Source organism: Chaetodon trifascialis, chromosome 7, assembly GCF_039877785.1.
Source record: "Chaetodon trifascialis isolate fChaTrf1 chromosome 7, fChaTrf1.hap1, whole genome shotgun sequence".
Taxonomy (NCBI): Eukaryota; Metazoa; Chordata; class Actinopteri; order Chaetodontiformes; family Chaetodontidae; genus Chaetodon; species Chaetodon trifascialis.
Genome location: NC_092062.1, coordinates 22,681,999 through 22,704,255, shown reverse-complemented (window position 1 = coordinate 22,704,255; position 22,257 = coordinate 22,681,999). Strand labels below are relative to the sequence as shown.

General features: G+C 45.5%; 3 protein-coding genes across 4 annotated transcripts in view; 2 read left to right on the top strand and 1 right to left on the bottom strand.

Moving 5' to 3' along the window:
- Nucleotides 1-22,257, bottom strand: part of apoc1 (apolipoprotein C-I) — a 351,086-nt gene that overhangs the window by 70,188 nt on the left and 258,641 nt on the right. The gene's annotated exons all lie outside the window — the stretch shown is intronic.
- Nucleotides 270-9,423, top strand: LOC139334339 (B-cell receptor CD22). The gene is made up of 7 exons (XM_070967157.1): nucleotides 270-378; nucleotides 1,079-1,200; nucleotides 1,749-1,947; nucleotides 3,049-3,194; nucleotides 5,306-5,450; nucleotides 7,755-7,899; nucleotides 8,921-9,423. The coding sequence occupies exons 1-7, from the start codon at nucleotides 327-329 to the stop codon at nucleotides 9,006-9,008; spliced, it is 897 nt and encodes a 298-aa protein (XP_070823258.1). The 5' UTR covers nucleotides 270-326; the 3' UTR covers nucleotides 9,009-9,423.
- Nucleotides 12,750-22,257, top strand: part of cadm4 (cell adhesion molecule 4) — a 147,452-nt gene continuing 137,944 nt past the window's right edge. The window contains exon 1 of one of the 2 annotated variants that reach the window (XM_070967311.1): nucleotides 12,750-13,123. In XM_070967311.1, the coding sequence (XP_070823412.1) occupies nucleotides 13,051-13,123 (73 nt within the window). In that variant the 5' untranslated portion in view covers nucleotides 12,750-13,050. The remainder of the gene's footprint in view (nucleotides 13,124-22,257) is intronic. The other variant, XM_070967312.1, reaches the window with a different exon arrangement.

Genomic DNA, 22,257 nt, shown 5'->3' with positions numbered 1-22,257 from the left:
CTGGAGACAAATGACGCGCCGGGGCCGATCATCGGCGCGGCTCAGTCCCTCCAGTTACAGCTCACAATAACAATATTTCAGGCTTTAACGCTCCTCATCAAAAGATACGACCGCAGACAAATAATAAGCCTCACTGAGCAATTTATTTTTGAGCTGTGTAATAATTAGAATTTGTTTTGATGGCGCTTCCTGAAAAAAAAACAAAACAAACTTCAAGCCACACCTCCGCTGGTTTGAGATAAATAGTGAGCAAACTTTCATTTCAGATTAGAAGCTGCGTAGGTCTGCTCACCATTTTACCTGACATTGAAAGGTGTCTCACAGCCATGAAAGCACTTGTGTTGGTTGCAGCGGTCGCCCTGATTCACGGCAGTTATGGTAAATATGTTTCTTTTAATTTTCTTTATTTCAGAGACATTCTCCTTAAAACATTTTATTTTATTGCTTCTCTGTAATGAAGCATTGGTTTAATATCCAAGTCTGCTTGTGGTATTTTTTCATAAATATATTCATACCGTTGCTGTCCCTGAGTTTAGTGTGTGTGTGTGTGTGTGTGTGTGTGTGTTTGTTATTTGTGCGTCTGTCTGTCTGAGTTTGTTTTTCCTCCAGAGAAAACTGCTTTCTCTTCTGTCACACTGATGGGTTTCCCCTGGTGGTTTGCAAGGCTCAGGCTGAAACAGGAAGTGCTGGTGGAATTATCAAGGGACTGACGAGAAGAACAATGAAATATATTTATGTATACATACTGTACGCAGAGACCCGTTTACATCAAATGCATATCTTAACTGTGAGGGAATAATGTAAACAGTTTTTCCTTCCTGAAGTGAAAGACAAATCGCCCCTGTCGTCACCGGCGTCTAAAGTGGAAGAACCTGTTGCTGGTCATGTGACCGTGGCGGACTTTTGGTACTGGCATGTTTTTTTCCAGCAGGAGCTTGAAACAAATGTCAGGAAGAGGGAGAGGTTGTTTTGAAAGTGTTGCCCAGAACAGCAGGTCAGCACGCCTTCACTCCTGAGCCCCCCCACCTATTCATGTTGTGATCAGTAACCCACGTCTGTAATCTCTGTCCACATGCAGCCACTTTGCTCATTAAAGGGCCGACCGAGCCGGTTCTGGAGGGAGAGATGGTCACGCTGGAGTGTCTGTACCAAGACTCTGACCTCAACATCAGCCAGGTCCACTTTGAGATCTTCTCCAAGGTGAGCCATGGAAACAGATGGGTAGGTGGGTGTGAGGGGCTGTCTGCGTAAAGCGCTGCAGTGTTGGTAAGGAAGCGCCTATTTTTCTCTTTTTGGACGACTGTAAAATAAATAGAAAATATTCTCAGTGATTTTCTAATAATCTTGCAGTAGTGGAAAAACATTAATCATTGAGTTCTGAGATCACAATTTGAAGTTTGAAAAGAAAGAAATCTCATATATATGTTTGTATATATAGACAGGCTGATGCTGTATATAAAGAAAGAAAAGTCTGTCATGTCATCACGGTTATAGCCAAAACTCATTTGTCCACAAATGGACTCTGTCAAGTGCTCTGTCTGAATATCACACCGAGCAGCTGACTGCTGTGTGGCTCAGCACAGTCGAGAACTGTACAAAGACTCTGACACAGGAAATGTCACGAGTACTCTTCAAAATAAAACCATGAGATTCTTTTCCTTCTGGATCACTCCTGAAGCTTCAATCTGAAATGATGCATCAGCATTATAAAGATGTGTCTTCCTTTCTTTCTGTCTTTCTTTCAACAGTACATGCAGAGCTGGCATCCAGTTTGGGAGCGATCTTGGTGCCTCCGTCCAGTGCAGATTGTGAAGACCGCAGACAGTCTAGTCCTGTATATCTCCAGCGCAAGAAGTTTCTACGAGGGGCCCTACCGCTGCGTGTCCGACGCCGAGAATGTGACTGCGCCAGACAACTCCTCCCAGTTGTTGGCCATCAAAGTGCATTGTGAGTGTCTGGGTCGATATGAGTCGGAACAGTCTGCTTAAAGCCCGTGGAACAATGACTCTGTGACACTGCATTTCCCCTGCCAAACAAGGAAACATGTTGAAGATATTTCTGCAGGAATCTGAGAATAAGCTATAAAAATATGACTTGCAAATAAGTTAGACAGTTCCACTTTCTAATAAGGAAATGTGCAGCACAGTTGAGAATAATGACATGACTAACGAAGGAGGAAGTATATAAAAAAAAACCCTTGACTGTACATTGGTAAATAGTCTAGGTGAGGAGACGGAACAGAGAGCCTCTGAAGCCTCGCAATTTTCCTCATATTTCCAAGCAGCAGGAGGTAAAGACAATCTTTCAGACACCATGGACACAGCTTTCTTCACAGTGAGGGATAGAAAAACACATGAATAGTTAATAACACAAGACATATCTATGCAGTGCAGCTGCAGAGTGTGTACAACAACTCTAAAAAGTACAGATCCAGAGCAAACACTGTTACCTGTGATAGGCTGACTACAGTCATTTCATCATTTTTTTTCCAGCTCTCCAAGCAAACAAAGACGCATTCTCCCGCTGCCACCCAAGCCTGCAGCTATCAGCGTAGGATACACAGTTGCATGAGACGACATCCGTGGCGCAGCTAGTCAGATTATCAGTGTCCTCTATCTTCTCAGTGGCCATCAAATCGACCGCGATGCTGTTTGATAGGCTCCTCAGCCTCATGGGGGGAATCAATAAGAGGCAAAGATTAGAATGGACTAAAGGACTGAAGGAGACAGAGAGGGAGAGAAGCCAGGAGCTGGATGGACGTGGGCCATCTATTGAGATGAAAGAGAAAATGAGTCATTATTCACAACACTGCCTCTCTAAAGACTTCGATAAGATGAAGCCTATTATCATTATTATTGATTGCTTGGTACAGTCTGCACCACTGGGAGGCATTCATACTTGAGCCTATACGCTCAAATATACTGAAAAGGTCTGAGTGTTTACCAGCTGCTGCCTCTGCAAACATATGTTCAGTCACGTCCCAAACTCATGAAGAGGGAGCTTGAGACGTCTTGCTTCATTAATGCTCCATCACGCTGCCTCTTTTAGATATGGGGGAGCCGTTACTGTCCAGGGAAGGCTACAGCAGCTACCTGAGTGTCCCGCAGGAGCTGAAGGTGCGAGCCGGGGACGACGTGGTGCTGAAGTGCTCGGCCAGCTCTTCAGAGGAGCCAAGCTACTTCTGGAAGAAGAACGTGAGAAAGCGTCAGGAGCGTGCACGGCGTCCTCGTTGGCCTTTTGGAAGCTTGTCATGGCTCTCCCGCTCCCTCCCTCCCACTTCGATGTGACCTCTTTATCTTCTCTCCGTCTTCCCCCCAGTCTCTCTGGGTCCCTCTTTCTCTCTCGGCTTTGCTCAAGCATTCTCTTAATTTCCTCTCCCCTTCTAACGCGTCTCTGTTTCTCTTCCCGACTTACTCGAGGCACTCGCTTCCCCTCGCCTGTCGTCGTTTCATCCCCTCCTCTGAAGAAGGGCTCTGCATTTAAGTGACCGGTTGGCTTAGGCCCACCGCTCGCTGGGGATTGCTTCTTGCCCACTTACAGAGGATTAATAGTTTAATGAGGTCTAGACAAGAGCCAGTCAACCTGAAAACAATTACGTGAATAGATTTCTAATGATTTTTTTAGTGTTTGGTTAACCAGTATTGAATTATTCAACTGGGCTCTTCGCTGGGCTAAGGAACCCTCACCCGAGGGAAATTAAGACATCTCCGTGTAAAATGCCAGAGTGACACTGGACGTGTAGAACAGGAAGAAGTTGATGAGTCGGGAGGTAGACTGTACCCTTGTGGTGAGAAAGTGGTATTACACTACTAAGAAAGTGGTATTTCAAGGTGTCATCAAAATCACCACTAGCGCCACCGGCGAACAGCAGGTGTAACGCAGCTATGCAACTTTGAGGATATATTGGGGAGGCAGCCATAATTGCTGAGTTTCCTCTTTTGTTATTCTTCTTGATAAGTCGGTTCGGGGTTAATAAGCTTGTTAAAGGGTCATAGCTAATCCGGGTTTTAAATGGGTTTACAAGCCCAAATCCAATTCAGTGGACATTTTAAAACGCTAATACTGTTTGTCCTCCGCATGATGATATGTAGTGCTTTAGGTTTTTGCCATCATTTGTTGAACGTACAGCTCTGTCACTTTGATGAAGAAGAAGAATTAGTGGCAGCACTGACAGACAGGTCCGCCGCCGCCGTGTGGAATCGTTCAGCCCACTCGTGATTCAGCTGTCGCTCCGCTCGCGCTCCAGCCGCGAGACGTTTGGGAGAGAGGGGTGACGCGTTCGAGGAAATGATGGGATGAGATGAAATGTTAGTGGGAGTGTGTTTGTCTATCTGTGTGTGTAAGCCCGCTGTACGTAAGGCATGGAGATGGGGCAGAGAGAGGAATCAGAATCGGCCACTTTGACAGACAGCTGCCGTGGGCACATTGGCCCCCGGTAATGACAGCAGGACAGAGGCAGAAACGGGCCACTGCTTTGGGAGCCAGTGGATTTGCATACAAAATGCTGCTTTGGCCAGACCTGGCCTTTATGGGAAATCCTCTTAATTCAGATCCATTCAAATTGAAATGGACTTTCTTGGCAGGAGCTGCATCTCCCAGGAGCCAAATCATTTGCATGGTGTAATGTCTTTTTTTTTTTTTACCCCCTCCTCCACATTCGTTTGTTTTCCAATCCTTGTGTTTGGCCTATTATTTGTTTCCTCCCATGTCGGGCTCTATCTCATAATAGTGCTGCTATTTTTGTGTCAACAATTCATCCTGCTCCCTTGCCATCTCATTACATGTTGTGTTAACAGTGTGCTGTTGTGGCATCATTCTTTGCCGATGATGGTGTCATCTGGGTTATTGACTTGTGTCGATGTGTGCTCATTCATTGGGATTACTGCTCAGGTAAATACACTTGGTTTGGGACTTTGGGGACTGTTCTCTGAGGGCCACACACAAGCAGATATTTCTGTCTGCCTCCCACTGCCATCGCCAGTTTGTCTGTTTCTGCCTGTCTTGTTCTATTTTGTTCTCTCTTCCTCTTCTTCCTCTTTCCCACAACTCAGCCAAAATGACACTTTCTGCCCCTTTTCATTCTCTGTCTCTCTTTGATACCCTCTCTCCTTCACCAACAAGCATCGTCCATCCTCCTTCTCTCCTCTGCTCCCAGCTCAGCACATTTTTAATTTGTGGGACTTTGTCGATTCTCTTAGGGCTGCAATCAATCCAACCAATAAAATAGTTTTTCTGCTTTCTGCTCTGCTCTTTATTTGTCTTACTCTCCAACGCTCTCTTGTGTGACTCCATCTTTCTTTCGCAGGGTGACGACTGGATCCTGCCTTCCTCTAAGCTGACTCTGAAGAAAGTGAGCGCGATGGATGAAGGACAGTACACCTGCATGGCCGAGCATCCCACCATGGAGTCACTAAGCAAGAGACGCACCATCAGCATCACCGTGCTGCCTGGTAAGAAGAGACTTAAGATCTATCAGGACAAGTCCTGTAGTCCTTTAAACTGGCTGAGTCTAGAAAGGTCATCTCCTGCTTCCTCTTTCAAAAACGTGGTTTGGCCTTTCTTTGGAACTGTTGGGAAATTCAGCTGTCAACATCCCCGAAGCTAAAACGATGCTCTAGTTCCTCTTCAGCCAGCCGCTCAAAGGTGACTAGAATTGCCAGGTGTGTGCGTGCAATTACGTCATCATGAACATAATGCAGAAATTCTCATTTCTACGTGTGAAACCCCTACATTTCTGAGGAGGCGGTGCGGTGCAGAGGTTTCATTTGTCTGCGCACAGAAATGACAAAAAAGTAGGAAAATGACTGTCGTGCTGTAACTAAGAGGTGAGACCATTTATAAAAACACCTCATATAAAAAGTCCCAACTGAAATCAAAATGTCAAGTTGAAATCGGTAAGATGAGGCAAGAGAACATCATACATTTTGGCAAATAAATGGCAATGACAGAGGTGCACCAACTTTAAAGGTCCAGTGTGTAGAATTAGTGGGGATGTATTGGCAGAAATTGGGATATAATATTCAAAATTCTGTTTTCAGTCATGTATATTCACCTGAGAATAAGAATCATTGTGTGTTCATCACCTGAGAATGAGCTCTTAATATCTATGGTGGTAGCAGGTCCTCTTTTACATAGTCCGTCATGTTGCACCACCATGTTTCTACAGTAGCCCAGAATGGACAAACCAAACAGTGACACAAGAGGGGGTCTTTCCTGTTTAGGTAATAATGAACTGTATTTGTATAGCAAACTTTCATACAAGAATTGCAGCTCAAAGTGCTTTACAGCAAAGAAATCACATGCGCCAAGTTCTTCACATGAAAAAAGACAGAATGAACATAAAAATCAAGGACAGGAAATTAGAATGAAAATAAGATGGAGAATGAAGCCCCCTTGATAATGATAATACACATTTTTAGTGGCCACTGTAGGTTGTCCTTCACACTTGGAAAGGGAGGGTGAGGCGAAGGGTATTCAGTTGGTTGTAATCTGCATCCTCACCACTAGATGTCACTAAACCCTACACACTGGCCCTTTAAAAGATAAGGGGATAATAATTTAATATAAAGGAAACAATGATTTTTTCCTTGACCTTTGATTTTTTTCTCTTTTGACAGAAATATCAAACATGAGAGAGCTCTCTAAAGCACAGAGCAAAGAGACACAGACTGAAGACAAGTTAGAAATAAATGAAAACGTGCTTTTTTTGTTGTATTTAATTATATTTTCTTCCAAATTATATTTTGTTAGATTTGGATGCACCATGGAATTTTGTGTGTTCATGATGATAAGAAGTGAAAATCGACAGACACTTGATCAGAAGTGCGCTTGTCTGTTAACTTCTGTACACGAATGTCTGCACAGTGACAGTTTGTCTGTCTTAATTCTCACGAAACATGAAGATTGTATTGAAGTGGAGAGCTAATTTCATTACAACATCACAGCTAATCCAATTTAGGGCACTTCATCTGTCTTCATCATCTTTATCAGTGACCTGTGAGATGACTGCTCTGTGTTAATGCACTGCAGTTTTTAAACACCGTCCTCTCACCCAGTAGGATTCATAAGCCTTGTGATTTCAATCGTTGAAATTATGCAACCTCTAAAAATGCAATTAAGCCAATGCATGTTATTTATTATGGTAGGGTTATCTTATTACAGCTGCAATTGACTCATTGGTCACTACGCTCCACCGTGTCTCCAGTATTTTCTCGGAAGCACGTGTACTAATTAAAATGGTAATAATTTCTAGATGCTGGAATAATGTTTGCTCGCCCTTGAAAGTATGGTGAGCAAATGTTGCATGTCACTGCTGTTGCTTTGAAGGTGCACTACAGTATATTCCCAGTATGTGAACAGACGAATAATGTGTTTGTTGGTGCCTCAAACCCTCATAATCTTAATTTTTCTATCTTTGTTTGTTTACTTGCCCTGTTACTTTGTCCAGCAGTCTAAAGAAAAACAGAAGGTCTACGAAATCCACAAATGTTATGTATAATTTGGAAATGTGTGTGCATGAAGGAGATGATCAACCCGTTTTTAAAATTCTGAACAGGCAGACTTCTTGAAGATCAGCTCCGTGTACGGCAGTGTGACCGTCTGAACTCCAGACAGAGAGACGCTCTTTTCTCCTGCAAACAAACAGGGGGTTGCCTTTAGAAGCTTTGCCTGGAGGCAGGAAGCCGGTAGTTTTGCTGATCTCAGAGTCTGTGTGATGCATGTTTCCCTTCATGTCTGTCTGATCTGTCCCACAGAGGATGCCCCCTGGTATGAGTCTAGTAATGGCCGTCTCATCCTGATGACCTCGGCGGCAGCCGTGTCTCTCTTGGTGTTCATCCTCTCCATGAGCGTATTCCTGTGCCGCAGGGCCAAGCGGACCAGGACCAGCAAGGGACCAATGTAAGGAACGCCAAGACATTTGAGCATTTTGCGTCTGGTCCTCTTTCACAAAAGTAACCGCTTTGCTCTTTACTTGTGATCTTCATTTTAAATCAGAATCTGATGGATAACACACCTTTGAATAGGGGTGAACGTGTGTGTGTGCCTCCGTGACCGTCTGATTTCTTTACGCTGCTTTATCCTCACTCACCTTCCTATCTTCCTTAACTCAGCCCCAGCCTCGCCTCCTGCAGTTTGACTTCATATTACGGATATGGTTATAGCTGCAATATTTCATTCTGTCTCATGTGATAGAACCAAGGCCATTTCAGTTACAGCGTGTGTATTTTGGTGTGCCTTCCAGTGTGCACCTTGGTGTATACTTCACTTTGTGTGTGTGTGTGCGGTATGTACGCTGTGTTCTTGCAGAAAACCTTTCCACACATGTGCAAAATAGTGCCTGTGAGCTTTTGTGTGCTTTAAAAGGTGTTATCCGCACTGAATATTAAAGTCTATCTCAGCAGGTCTGACCTACTTGACCCCATCCTTGATCTCTTTCATGCTCTCTCCTCTCCTGCACACACTTCTGCTTGAGAAAAACGTGGGCTAATAGCACCAGGTTTAATTCTGCCATACCCTATGAGCAGAAAAAAAGGATACCGCAATAATAAAAGCATTAGCAGAAGTCCCATTAAATCTGTTGCTGACAGTATGTTAATGTGCATCATGACCCCATGCAGCTTCGCTCATTAACTTCTTTTCCATATGGGCTAAAAACATTGAATTTCCAGCTTCATACATTATTTCTGTGCCTTTGTGGTGCCATTGAAGCCTCACAAGTGAGGCTGAGCATGTGTGTATGAGCAAGTGTGCATAAAAAGAGACGGAGAGAAAAAATGGACTTTCACATCACCATCCAGGTGTGGCTCCATCGCTCGGTTCTAGGCTATAATTTCCTCACTTATGCTTTTCTAGGGCCTCCTTGGAGGTCGATATACTGATAATCATGCTCCTCTGTCTTTCCTTGTCTCCCTGTCTCCAGTGATGACCGGTCTCAGAAAAAGCCCATCTACAAAACCAGTGTGGAGTCCCTCCCCTCCACCTGCGGGGACAAACAGCCTCTGGTGTGACTGCACAGGCAGGCGGAAGGATGAGGAGGAGGGAAGAAGATGGAGCAGAGATGAGGAAGATGGAGTGGGTGGCCAGAAAATGAGCGATACTTAAAGAGGGAGGAGATGGTATAGGTTTATGGATGGTCACACTGGGGGAGGAGAGGGGAGGAAAGGAGGGAGACAAAGAGGGATATTTGGATAGCGAGAGCACAATCAAAATCAGTAACAAGCTGGGTGTAAAAAAAAAAAAAAAAACTCCTGAAGGGCAAATGATTGCTTTAGAGATGCAAAAGCTGCTTTGCTTGTGGGTGTATGCTGTAGTTATGCATTTTGGACCAAAAGGTGGGCAGTTTCTCTTCATTTATTCTCCATTGCAGAAAATGGTGAGCTACATTCTTAGCAAACAATGCTGGGTGAGTCCTGTGTACTGAAAGAGCTGTAAAGACTCCACATGCAATTCTCTCCTTTCTATACAAACATAATTGCTCAGCTGTGCATTATGAATGAGCCATTTGAGTAATAGGACATAGATTATTTTGTTGGTTTGTTTCCCTTTCAACCTTTTTTCAAAAGCAGAGCCGACTCACAGCATCTTCGAGAAGGTCATTATAATCTCTTTATGCTGACAGCTCTCAAGCACCTTGCACTCTACTATTTAATTTACTGTATTCTGGATTTCTTTGATATTAAATTGCTTTCACAAAATAATATTTACTGTCCTCATGTGTGCCATTGATTTTGTCCCATTGTAGAGATACAAAAGAGGTCGGGGAGTATTGACGGCGCGATGAAAGCCGGACATGCATGCTCGCTCGGCCGCACATCTTCTCGATCCAATGCCATCTCAGACTTGCATCAGCTTGTTTACCAACCTTTCCCTTCAGCCTGTAAGACCTTACTCTGAAGCAATGACCTTTACTCAGACTACTGTGCCTGTTCATGTTTGTGTTTTTCCCCATCTGGCTGTAAGCACAAAGCCTATTCTCAGTGAGTTCAGCTCACAGACACATACATGAGCTAAAGATTCACACACAGTGAGAGCAGCTAATAGTAAAGTCAGGTAACCTTGAAACTTTCCCCATCCGTTATAAGAGGAGGCAGGGTTAGCCACTGCTACTCCTGCTTCAATATGGACTCGACTGAGTCTATTGTGATTCCCTCAAAATAAGCATCATAGACTAAAACTTCATCTTTTTAATTTTCTCCTCTGTTGCCTTGTAACCCTTAATGCTGTGCCACGGCACCACCGCTTATTACCATAACTGAGCTCATAATGCAGAGAATTTCATTATGCTGGTCTGTTGAAGTTATGTTGGGTTTTATGTGGTTTTATTATCGGTGTGTGGTTGACCGTAGGCCGTCGTTAATAATGGGCGAAGCGGCAGTTTAACAATGACACTCCATTAACGGGTGCATGCGCCACGGAGCACAGCCAGGATAATGTTATTAAACTGATTATTCAAGACCCCTGTATGGCTCTGCTGTAGCCATCCTTTGTCGAGCATTTTACAGACTCCTTGCATTTCTTTTCTAACTCCACAAACTTCTGCTTACTTTGTGTCTTAGGTCAAGCCCAGGAACAAACAGACAACACACATTGAGACTGTAACTAAAATAGAAAAACTTAAAATCGGTCACACTCCGCAGGAAAATATACAACATTGTACATTTAAAATGCCCTCCTGCATGTGAAATGCCAGTGAGCACAATTTTGTTTTGGCCTTTGAGTCAGTCATGAGTGAAAAGCTGTGTACTCCCTAGTGGGCTTTGGTCCCGGGGCTTCAACTGGTTGGCTAGAAAAGACAAGATTATGTATCAGGAATTTCACACAGTGGAGCTGTCCCCAAGGTGCGAGGCTGTGGTTGGGAGGGAGAGAAGTGTAGTTCACAGTGACATTTTGACCTTGATAGTGCCTCATGGATAAATGAACGGACAACAGCTTAGGGCGATGCGGAAGCTGTGCTGAGAATACACAGCAGTTGAAACGCTTTGTCTGGGCCAGGCGGGGTCCGAACAGGACAAGGGTGTAGATCTGTGACATTTAAGTGTGGCAACTCTTCACTAGTGTCGACAGTATAGTCTGGTGGCCAGCCATCCCGGTAGCCTCTGGGCACTAGCTGTCATGTAAAGGTGAGTTATACCGAACATGACACTTCATTGACTAATGCATCAAAGTGGCAGACATTTGTAACTGGATGCCATCGCCCACTGCTGTTCTCGTCATGGTCACTTGGTTTTGTATGTGCTTCCTGCATATGTTGTGTCAAATGGCTGAAAATGAAGGAGTGGAGCTCACTGGAGAAGCAGGTGTTTTCCCCTCATTACTTCTTGACAATGCCCCATCTGGTGCGGGGGAGCTGCTGCCACCGACTCCCTGCCAATCGGGGAACAAACACTCGCGGAGAGGCTGACGGGGAAAAATGGGGTGGGATGGGAATTGGGGAATGAGATGGGCAGATATTAGCCTCGCCAAAACAACAAGGTTAAAACTTGTGTCGAGGCAGAAAATCACTGAGCTGAGAAAGCCCGAAGCGGAAACTTTAAGATTGCACACAGATGCAGAAGTCGAGGTCAGATATGAAGCGTGAGTTCAAAGAAACTTTATGGAAGCCAAGGGTAGAAATATTAATATTAATGCTAATAGACTGGTTTGATGTTTTACTGCCTGTGAACTTTCCTGACTGTTCGAGCCAAGCTAAGCAAAGCGTCTGCAGGATTTGTGACAGAGGAGAGAGAGGCCAAGCTGATGTGCTATCCCTCGTGTTACCTGAAAGGGGCGCCAAAGACACAGTTTCAAAAAGATGCCTTCAAGCCTTGGAGGCTACAAACCCATGTTATAACACTGGATTAGAGGGTGGGGGGGAAGATGTGGACAGAGAAACAATTTTCATAATGGAGCAGCGCTCTCTGACTGGAAAACACAATTATGGGCAAACTGTGGCCACAGCATGAGGGTAAAGTTAAAGAGCCCCGTTAGTGGGACCTAATAGGCCCTGACTACAGATGAGCAGAAAACACTGCCTCGTCCGGAGCAAGTTTTTGTTCCGGGCCATTACGGTCATTGTGAACGGCGATTTAGCCGAATACACTGAGGCCTGCTTCCTGCTCTCCTTGATGGGTCCTGTGCACATTTTGGAGACAAAGCAGCTTCAGCAACATAATGTCTCCTGGTCACAAAACACCTAAAGACTGCTGCACATATGCTGATTTGGCAGTGAGTCCATACATGACCTTTTTGATCCTCATCAAAAAGGGAAATAATAATTAACAAACTACAGAACATAATACTGATTGCCTTCTTAAAACGTGGGAAAGGAGAGTCCACCTGCTAACATGCAGGTGAATCAGCACAGCCTGCATCCTTTTTCTCTCACTCGCCTTCAGAACACAACAAATGATCTGAATCTTACAGTCTCCTCTAACAATAAACATCTGTTTCATTCTCGTCATCTTAATCATTGTGCCGCACATCCTTTTTGGTGCGTGGAACTGAATTTGAAATAAATTGGCTATTTGCGTTGGAAAATTAACGTTGGTTATCAATCACATTTAGAACGAATTGATTTCAATTAATTGGAAGGCGCAGCCCTTCTTCCCTCCCCTGCTCTCCTGTCTTGCCTGTTTCTGTCTGAAGCCCAACCCCTCACTCTCATCCGCACACCCCTCCACCTGCTCCTGCTCTCCGCCATTGGTCAGAAACGCACACGGGCCCGCCCTCACTGGCAAGCTTTTTAAATATATTTACAATGTAAAGTAACCAAGAAAAACCGGCCAGGCTGTTACTTTCAGCCATTCGGACGGGGAGAAAGTGGGTGTGTGTGTGTGACAGGGAACATTACTATGTAAAGACCTGCTTTTACGCTCTGAGCGCTTGACAAAATACACACTGGTTCACGCACAGTGGCACGCGCGCGTCCTCACACACACACATACACACACGCGTGCAGAGACGCTGAAGGCGCTGTCGGCAGAGTGAACCTGCGGGTTCATGTCACTCTGATTTCTCCAAGGAAGAGGAATACCGAGGAAAAGATCAAGGGGGGGAATATCAGCGACAGCGATGGCTTTCGCGACCGTGTGGAACTACTGCGTCCCTCTCACCATCATCACCGTCGCCTGCCTGGTGCGCACTGGTAAGGCTCCAACGAGAGAGTGAATGAGTGTGATGTGAATGAGAAGTGCGTTAAACCGCCTCGGTGTGTGCTGTCGCTTTGTTTTTTTTTCCTCGCAAGTTTGCTTAAGTCCTCTAAGAAGAAGCTGAATAACGCATAAAAACGCACCGGGTCGGACCTGTCAGGTAGGAAGAAGAGCGAGCTGACCGCGGGACAAAAACACGTGCAGATCTTCCGGTTTCCAATCATGCTGCGGACCTCTGTTAGTATTCACCGCTGGGTAATTAAAATCAAAGCCTCTTGCGCAGGTCTGTGCTACATCCGTGTTGCTACTTGGGTATGAGTCATTGTGTTGACCACTTCTCGTAAGTGTTAAGCTGGAAAGACCCGCAAACAGCTCAGGATGAAAACAAAAGTAAAAGGCGAAGGCTCGCTCTCACTTTTGCCCACGCAGAAATCTTTTAACAAATCATCCCGTGCTCTGTTGACCCTCGTGCGTCAGAGCGTTTTGTTTATTCTCTCCGGACAGACAATGTTTGGGATTTACTGTATCATGCATCGTTTTATTGTGTGAAATGGGACGGGAGTCCCGCGAGACGTATGCGCATACAGCCATGTATGCATAGAGCTGTGTGTTCTGACAGCTGTATGAGAGCTCATAACAAATGCCCGCAGTGGACTAGACCAGACACACACACACACACACACACACACACACACACACACACACACCAGACCCAGCAGCGGTATTTGTTACTGCTTTTATATTCTGCAGTAGTGTGAGAGACTGAAAGCACCTTTGAGACCTAACCTCATCAGATACAATAACATCCAACAATCTATTACAAAGCCTTGTGATGGCACCTGCAGTGCCTTTGTTGCTGTCATGATCCCCACTAGAACATCTCAGTCTGGGATAGTCCTGCATCGCTCTCTTGTAGGCACAATAGAGATCATGGTCACTGCCATATGACAAGCGCATCTGCTGCAGAAATAAGGATTTGGATTAGGCTCAATCATGACTCCAGCCCTGTGATATTCTGTGCCATTCATTTGGATGTGGCACAATTCAGACTCATAACAAACCTTATTAATTTCCCCCCAAAGCTTCAGTGATTCTGACTGAACAGGGATGGTCTCCAGGACACAGATGCCGCTTCACTGATCTGTGTCCAGTGGCTGCTGTGCTCTGTCGGTCTTGGTTTACGTTGTCCTGTGGCAGTGAAGGGGTTAAGCACTAGGTCGGATATTGTCACTGTCAGACCTGTGCTGTGCTGTGCTGATGATGTCTCTTTCATATAAGGAGCTCTACATTGCTCCATAGCTTTTCTCCCAGCTGCACTGAAGGCATCCTTGCCATGGCCTGTGTATTGATTTCTTCCCTTGAGTGTCTTTGTGTGCATCTATTTGTGCATCTGCTCCTCTAAGAGTGAAGGTTTGGTGTATACACATAAGTGTGTAGGCGTTTGTGTCATTCTAACTGGAGTACTGTGTGAGAGGTGTGTGTGTCCGGGCGCCCATTTATGAATATGCTTGCGTGTTGGCATGTAAACGTGCTTTATATCTGTATGCGTGCTGCTTACCGCGCCGAGTTTTGCCTGAGCTGCAGGCAACCTCTGCTGGGGGCTGCTCACTGATCACTGTCATTAATCTAGCCACTGACAGGGGCCAGGAGAGACAGGGGACCGGGGGGGTGGAGGGGTGTTACGGGCGGGTGGATGGAGGAAGGAGGGAGAGAAGGAAGTGTAAGGACAGTCTGAACACCTTGCACATATGCACATATACTGTGCTCGCAGCTGAAAAACTGTGTTTCTGATATCAACTCAGCATGTCTTGCTCCGTATTCCTGCACAGAGAAAAATGGCTAAACAAATCCAGAAGAAAGGAAGAAGGAGAGAAAAAAGTGAGGAGGGGATGGGACTTGGTGGCTGTTATTATGCCAGGATAGTGATGGACGGATTGATCGGAGGGATAGACGAATGAGTGGACACAGAGATTGAGAGGGTGCTGTGAAGATAGCGAGGCTGGGAGACTTGGCCCTCCTTTGAAGAACGACAGGGAGACAGAGGGATGGGAAGATGGAGGCAGCAAGAAAGGCAGAAAAGCGAGTGAGAGAGAGGAAGAGTGAGAGAAGAAAGGCAGAGAGACTTCACAGTGTGTCTGACGGGCAGGCCTGAGGGACACACACACACACACACACACGCATACAATCACTCACACACAGAGTCAGCGCTGCGTTTGTGTGCTGAGTGCACGGCTTTGTGGGGGTGGCTGATCCACGGCAGCTGTGGGCCAAACTTACACCCCACATACAGTAACAAATGCTGTTAACTCCACCTCTGCTGCTTGCCCACCCATAATCGCTACCACGCACCCCCTCCATCCCTTCCATTCCTCCGCCTTCTTCCCATTCCTCTCCTACGCCTCCATTACCACCTGCCTTATCGCTGTGTGCATTAAATCACCTCCATTTGTTTGTTTGAATGTGTGCAATGAGAGCCATCCGTTTGAGCTTGTTCCCCATCATGCTGTTTGGACCTTGGCTGGGGCTCTGGCGGTTGAAAAACGGCAGCAGTTGGACGTACTTGTGGGAGGAGATTTGAATACCAATTATAGCTGGTATATGTGTGCAAGCGCGCACACGCACACAGACAGAGGCCATGCATAAATCAATGTCGCTGTGAGTCACAGAAGGGAGGCCTGGCGTGTAAACACAAACATCAAGGGAAATGCTGCACACACAAAAACTAAAAATATGGAAGCACATGAGCACACACAGGTGCAGCAACACACATGTACACGCACGCATGCACCTCGCCTATAGGCAGCTTTCGTAGTACATTAGAGTATCTTTCAAACGCATGAATAGGACTGCTAATGCATGAGTTTGTCTGAGCCCAACTGCAGTTTTTGATGCTTGTCAGAGGCAGTTTTCATCATGCCGGAGTTAAGATTGCCTCGTTACTTTCTTCCACATCGCGCTGGGCTTGCCATTTCAGCGTGTTTCTTTGTTCTCTAATGCGCTGAAAAGTCTTCACCATAAGCCAAGGTTCATCCTTTGATCCAAACCTTGGAGGAAAATTCACCCCCCAAAAATAAAACAAACTTGTCGACTATTTAATTAACGAAGAGCAAGACCTCCCCTCCTGCCCCTCTGCTCTGCCATCTGCTGGTTCACAAAGTAAATTTGAGCCCAGCGCGCAATCAGATTTCAGTGTTACGTTCTTCATTTTCTGCGATTCCCTGTCTTTTGTAGGTCCAAATAATTGGACAACCTGTACTTGGCAGACAGCGCTGGCATGCCCGTCAGCACAAGAGAAGCTGAAATGAGCCCTTTTTTTTAAAGAATATGCTGCCTACTGCTGTCGTGCATGGCCCTGTTTGATCAACTGATGCAGTCTTAAAGGGTCCTGACAGGGTGGCCCACTATCTCAGCTGAGCAACTGCCTGTGCATAAGCTCCATAAACAAATTGGACTGTGTCGCTTTTCGGGCAAGTCATGACTGAAAGAGTTACGGAGCTTAGTGCGCGCTGGTTTTATTCTCCCCTGGGCTTTTATGGGTCCATTACTCAGATGCAGAAGAAGTTAGGCTCACCGTTTAGTGCAGGTGATGTATTTTACAGTAATTATCTCCTAATCTGCCCCCCAGTCCTCAATGCGATCCATAACTCCTTGTTTTGAGCTGCTTTTGTTTCACACAATGATTGCATCTCAATGACCCCCCTGCAGCATTATAGACCAGGTCTAGAGACGATTTTATTTCTACATCAACTTGAATGGAAATAAAGGGAAATGAGACATGAAAGGTCACTTTGTTTCCACTGCAAGGGCACATCATATGACACGGCCATCCCATATCCCTTTTCACATCCTGTTTGCAGCACTGTGTTTCAGTCTGTTTTGTACTCATGGAGAAACAGAAAACATGAGGCACAATGATTGAAAGGGCCACACAAAGACACCAATTGGTAATTGAAGCCTTATATCTCATTTGACCATTTGTTTAATTGTCCATTAGTGAAACTTTCTGTCAATCTAATCAGGCCAGCGCTAATGTAGAAACACTCTTTATGGCTGCCACCTCATCTCCTTCCCATTACTATTCCCCAGACAGTGCCGCTTGTGATTATCATAATGGTGATCTATGTCGTCCTTATGTGTCGCTCTGTGAGAACAACTGGCGTTTCACCAACTTTCCCGCTGAAGTTTTTTAATGCTGAGTAGGATGCCAAGGACGTCTCCTCCATTTGCTGGCATCCGAAGCCTGCCAATCAATCCGGCTCTCTTAACTCCATCCGTCCGATTGGCTCGGTGCAAAAGCGAAACGCCCTCCTCGCTTGTGGCTTTCCATACGATGACCTGATGTCCCCTGAGCCAGCAGCTTTTCTCCAGCCGCCGACCCCTCTCGCTGTGTATTTGTCTTTGCCATGGGAGTGCGAAATCAGTAAACAGCCATTCCCTTTGCACGGCTTCTTGGCACTGCACACAAAGGCAGTTGCTATGTATTCTGTGTACTGGGGTACAAGGTGTACTCATGTTTTAAGCCAGTCAAAAGCTGAATTGTGCTCGGGCAACAGAGATGGAGGGAGAGCGAGGCGATCCTGAGTCTGTAAAAACATTAAAACACTAACGCCGTCGGGTGAGCATTCCTCCCTATTGGTGACACAGTTTCCATGACTAAGAGTAAACGTTTATACCTCCTGCTTGGCCCTGGGCTTGTTTAACACCCTCCCTTGCTGCTCTGACACCTGTCTCCGCAGCTCCCGCGGGGCATAGCACTAACTTGGCCAGACAGCGGCCTCCAGTAACGCCGGTAACCAAGGTGATTATCCCCATTCAGGCGACGGAGCCCGCACTAGCTGTGATTGGACGAGAGAGGCTGATTGAGCTGAAAAGGGCAAGTGCCTAAAATTGAGGAGCTGGAAGCTGTGTACTCTGCCGGTGCGGAGGCTAATGCGCATCCTCCTGGAAGACTTGATGTAGAGATAAGATGGGGGGGGGGGTGGCTGATCATCCAGGGGTAAGGAGGATCAGTAAAGGACTTAAACCCAGGTGAATCAGTCAAGGCTCGGTACTGAGGTTGCCAACAAGACCCCATTTCCCTTTTTACCCATGGGAGGTCTGTGTGTCCAGCGGAGGCCAGCTGATGAAGAGTGACCAGGCTTAGACAGGCCACTGAGGGACTGATGGGGTCAGAGAGGGAGAGTGAGGGAGAGAGGGGGGAGAGGGAGAGATGGCTGGCTGCACAGTGTATAAAAAAGTGAAGGAAGGGAGCGGGGGGGAGGGAAAGCGCCAGGGGCATGCGTCACAGACCAGTGAAGCAGGGCGGAGCGGAGCAGAGGAGAAAGTCAGGCAGAGAGGAGTCCAACAAACAAGTGAATGATTGCAGGATTTCAGCTCTAAAATGGAAGGGTGTAAAAAAAAAAAGACAAGGGAGAGAACGAGAGAAGGAGAGAGAGAGAGAGAGGGAGAGAGAGCAACCCCTGCTGCGCCGAATGATGGATTTAGAAGGCTTAAAAAAGTGAGGAAGGAGGTAAGGGTGGGATTAAGAAGGTGGGACCAGCGCGGGAAAGTACAGGGTGCTGGTGTTAGGAGAGGATGGGGGTGAGACAGAGAGATGGATGGTGATACAGAGAGATAAAGACGGAGAGAGGGCAGCACTGTGTAGGTGACCACACCAGAGAGACGAGGTGTCATGATCGATGAGGTCACAGCTCGCACGCACGCACACCCACCCACACACACACACGCACAAGCAAACAAGTATTGAAATTGTTTCCCAGCAGCTCATGGCCAGTCCTCCCACTTTCAGCAGCTACGCGGTGCTTCGGCTCAGAGAATTAAACACCCACACACGCGCAGGGCTATTCATCTGTCTGCCATTTAGAATCCCTCTTGGTATCATCGCCATTAATAGGTTCGCTTTGATGAGATTGTCAGATGCTGAAAATTGCCAGTCAAAGCACTGCACTACCTACTGGGAAATCAGATGGAGATTTTCAGATGGCGGACACAACAACGCTGAAGAGGTCTCAGATGACTTTTCCATCTTACAAAACTCTTAAAATGTTTCTCCCACAAGTGGCAAATTCATTTGAGCTATGGCCATGTCTGGCATAGATAACGTGCTGGTGTCACTTGCGGTGGGTTCAGAAACCTCAGTTAGGATTTCTCTTTCTTTTAGCGTAATCAGACCTTATTAGATCATGTCAGCAAATCTTTAAAGGCATTTGAAGTTGGGATTAAAAAGAGCATCTTAGCTTAGAATTGATTATGTAAGGAAAAGATTATCTTTGCAAATGTTATAGAAAACCACACATTCTGGCTAACAGTACACATTAAAAAAAAAATAAAACAAACGCTATCACTCAATGAAAGATGGGCGATAACAATGGCTGCCAGTTGATCAAACCGAGATCGCCCGGTTCCATTCTGGACAGATGCCAAGTGATTGTTGACACAGCTACCAAAAAAGAAATAAAAAAATCTACTGCAGCGTTCACAAAACCGCCCCGACACTCCCCTACACTCTCTCTGCTGCTCGTCTCTGTCTGTTCCTCTCTTCATCTCTTTCTCAGGCCTGAGACAAGAGCTTCAATATCAGCAGTAGTAAGCTTTGATCCACTTCATTAGTAAACCGCAAACAACCATTCATTATAGGCAATTAATTAGCAGCGCATGAAAACAATCCTGCAGAAGTTGGCTGCTCTCAAAGACCCCCAAGTGCTTGTAGGAAGGAAAAAGTGAGAGAGAGAGAGATGGACAAAGGAAGAAGAAAGAAAAGAAAAAAATTGAGGGGAATAAGCCTGCGGTCATGCTTAATGTGCTGGGGCGAGATTTACCGCAATGATTTGCTGGGCTCTTTTGAGATTCATAAGGTCATCAATTCATGCTCCGCTCTCAGCAGGGCAAAACAAAAGTGAGGCTATGCACCGTCTGCACCGAAGTCAAGAGAAAAGAAAAGAAGCCAAATTGGATTGGTGCAGCGATTGTTTCTGCAGAGATTGTTACAGTTGGCAAGGCCACTTAAAAGTGGCCAAGCACCAATGACCTTGAGGAAAGCTCTGGCCGATTCTCTCCCAGGATTCATTTTCTCCGGAGCGGCCGGGGCGTTTAAGTGCACAACTGCTGATTCACCTTACGGCCGTGAACAGGTACGGCCCCTCTCCCCTCGCCTCCCATAAAGTGCACCGGCAGATTGAAGCGATGCTTTGACTCATGTCCACAGACGTGTTTCCATCTCCGTGTCCATCTGTCGGGTGAATAATGTTATCATGGGCTGCAGAAGGACCGTGTCTCTCCTCTCTGGCCGTTGCAGTGGAGGAGCAGAACAGCCGTACAGTCTGTGATACTGAATGAGTTTGACATAGGCCCGGGGCATTGGGTGCAGTTGCGGGGAAACGGTGGTTCATAGCAACTGCCACCCGCTGGGCCATACTGGTTAACTGAGCTGTGAAGCAGCTTGCAGAGACCAGTGGGGTTCTGTGGTTGGTACCAAAGTCATTTTTAGCTTTTGTGGACTCCGTAGCCATGGACAGCAAGTGGCTTTTGTGTCTGCAATATAGATCCTACAGTGTGGAGAGCCTAACAGTACACACAGCACGACTCTGCCGCCTCTTGACTGCACATACAGTAACATGCTTTATTGCAAGAGAAACTAATAAAGGAAAGCTGAAGGGAATGTGCTTTCATTCTTGATTATTTTTTCTCTTCCCAAGGGCCAAGATGGCTGCCATCTGTCCTCCCCGTTATCACAGCAACTCTGTCCGCTGTTTTTGTCACAAAGCTTCCAGTTTGCTGCGTATCTGATTCAAAATGTCCCATGAAACATGATTTCACTCTTGATGCTTTTCGTTACAGTTTACTTAAAATGAACGTGCACTGCATGTCTTTATTTCTGATTTAAATATAAAATTCCAAAGATGCAAATTCCAGGCGTCACTCTGTGAGTTTTGCATAACAATTTCAATTGCACGAATCAGTGGTTATGTCAAGTCACTATGAAGCAAAAACTCTGTGATGCATGCTTTGTAAGGCAGGAAATTGAGGTTGCCAACAAAGATGACGGCTGAACAATCTGCAGGAAGTAGGTGTGAGTCTGAAAAAATGAACGGGGGACGCGGTTAATTTCTCAACGTCAGGATCAGATCAACTGATAACGGAGGAGAAGTTGGCCATATCTGGTGATTGTCTCTCTGTTGGTGAGATAACGTTGCCAAATATGGAACAAAGTGTGCTGTAATTTGACATTTTGGACAACTTTACTGGATAAGTTTTGCTCTGGATACTTGTGAGTTTCTTCAGCTTATATAAAGGATTAAAAAAAACATAAATTAGCATGGAAAGACCAGTTTCGACACTGGAAAAACAAGTCGACCCATTAGGAAACAGCTCACTTTTTGTTGGTGTGCAAACGCTGCAATAGTGCTGCACTACCGAGATTGTACTTAATTACGCTGATTTTCCGATCATTACTTTCATCATTTACTTGAATAAAAGTCTTACTTATGAATGCAGTTCGTTGAAAAGAATTATTGATATTCACTCTGATACATTTCAGTAAGTTACGGTCCAGAAGACATTAATTAATTCTGTCTGTGGTGTTAATGGGTCAGGGAAGCTACACATCAACAAAACATGTCCGTAAGTGCTTCAGAAAAAAATATATCAGTGGTTTTTAAATTCAAAATCAAAAACCTTGAATCCTAATAAGATTAGAGTCACTATAACATGAGCATCATATATTTATGGTTACTTATTTATTCATATTTTTCTTCAGTTTCTAAAGCAATTCACTTAAAACCATGGCAATGGCAGGGGAGTCAAATTTAGTTTTATGACAGCACTACTTGTATATGCAATTATAACTGATGCTTATTTACCAGGGAGATGGATTTGAGTTGTGCTGTGGGGAAAGCGATTTATGAGCTTATGGGGAAAATTAAAAACAAACATAAACCATTGGTAATTAAAAAACAGGTTGATCCCAAATGATGACTGATGCACGGATCTCTGGCCGCGTGTGCACGTCTGTGGCAGTGCAGGCGGGCAGGAAGGCAGGTAGATACACACACATACGCGCAGATTTGCATATGCACGAATACAAATATTACAGTGCACTCAGGAGACTGGAGAGACCTTTCCAAACTTATTT

Coding starts and splice junctions, on each gene's coding strand:
- LOC139334339 (XM_070967157.1), top strand. CDS start 327: ATGAAAGCACTTGTGTTGGTTGCAGCGGTCGCCCTGATTCACGGCAGT. Junction 1,948..3,048: donor GTTGGCCATCAAAGTGCATT/GTGAGTGTCTGG, acceptor TGCCTCTTTTAG/ATATGGGGGAGCCGTTACTG. Junction 3,195..5,305: donor GCTACTTCTGGAAGAAGAAC/GTGAGAAAGCGT, acceptor TTTCTTTCGCAG/GGTGACGACTGGATCCTGCC.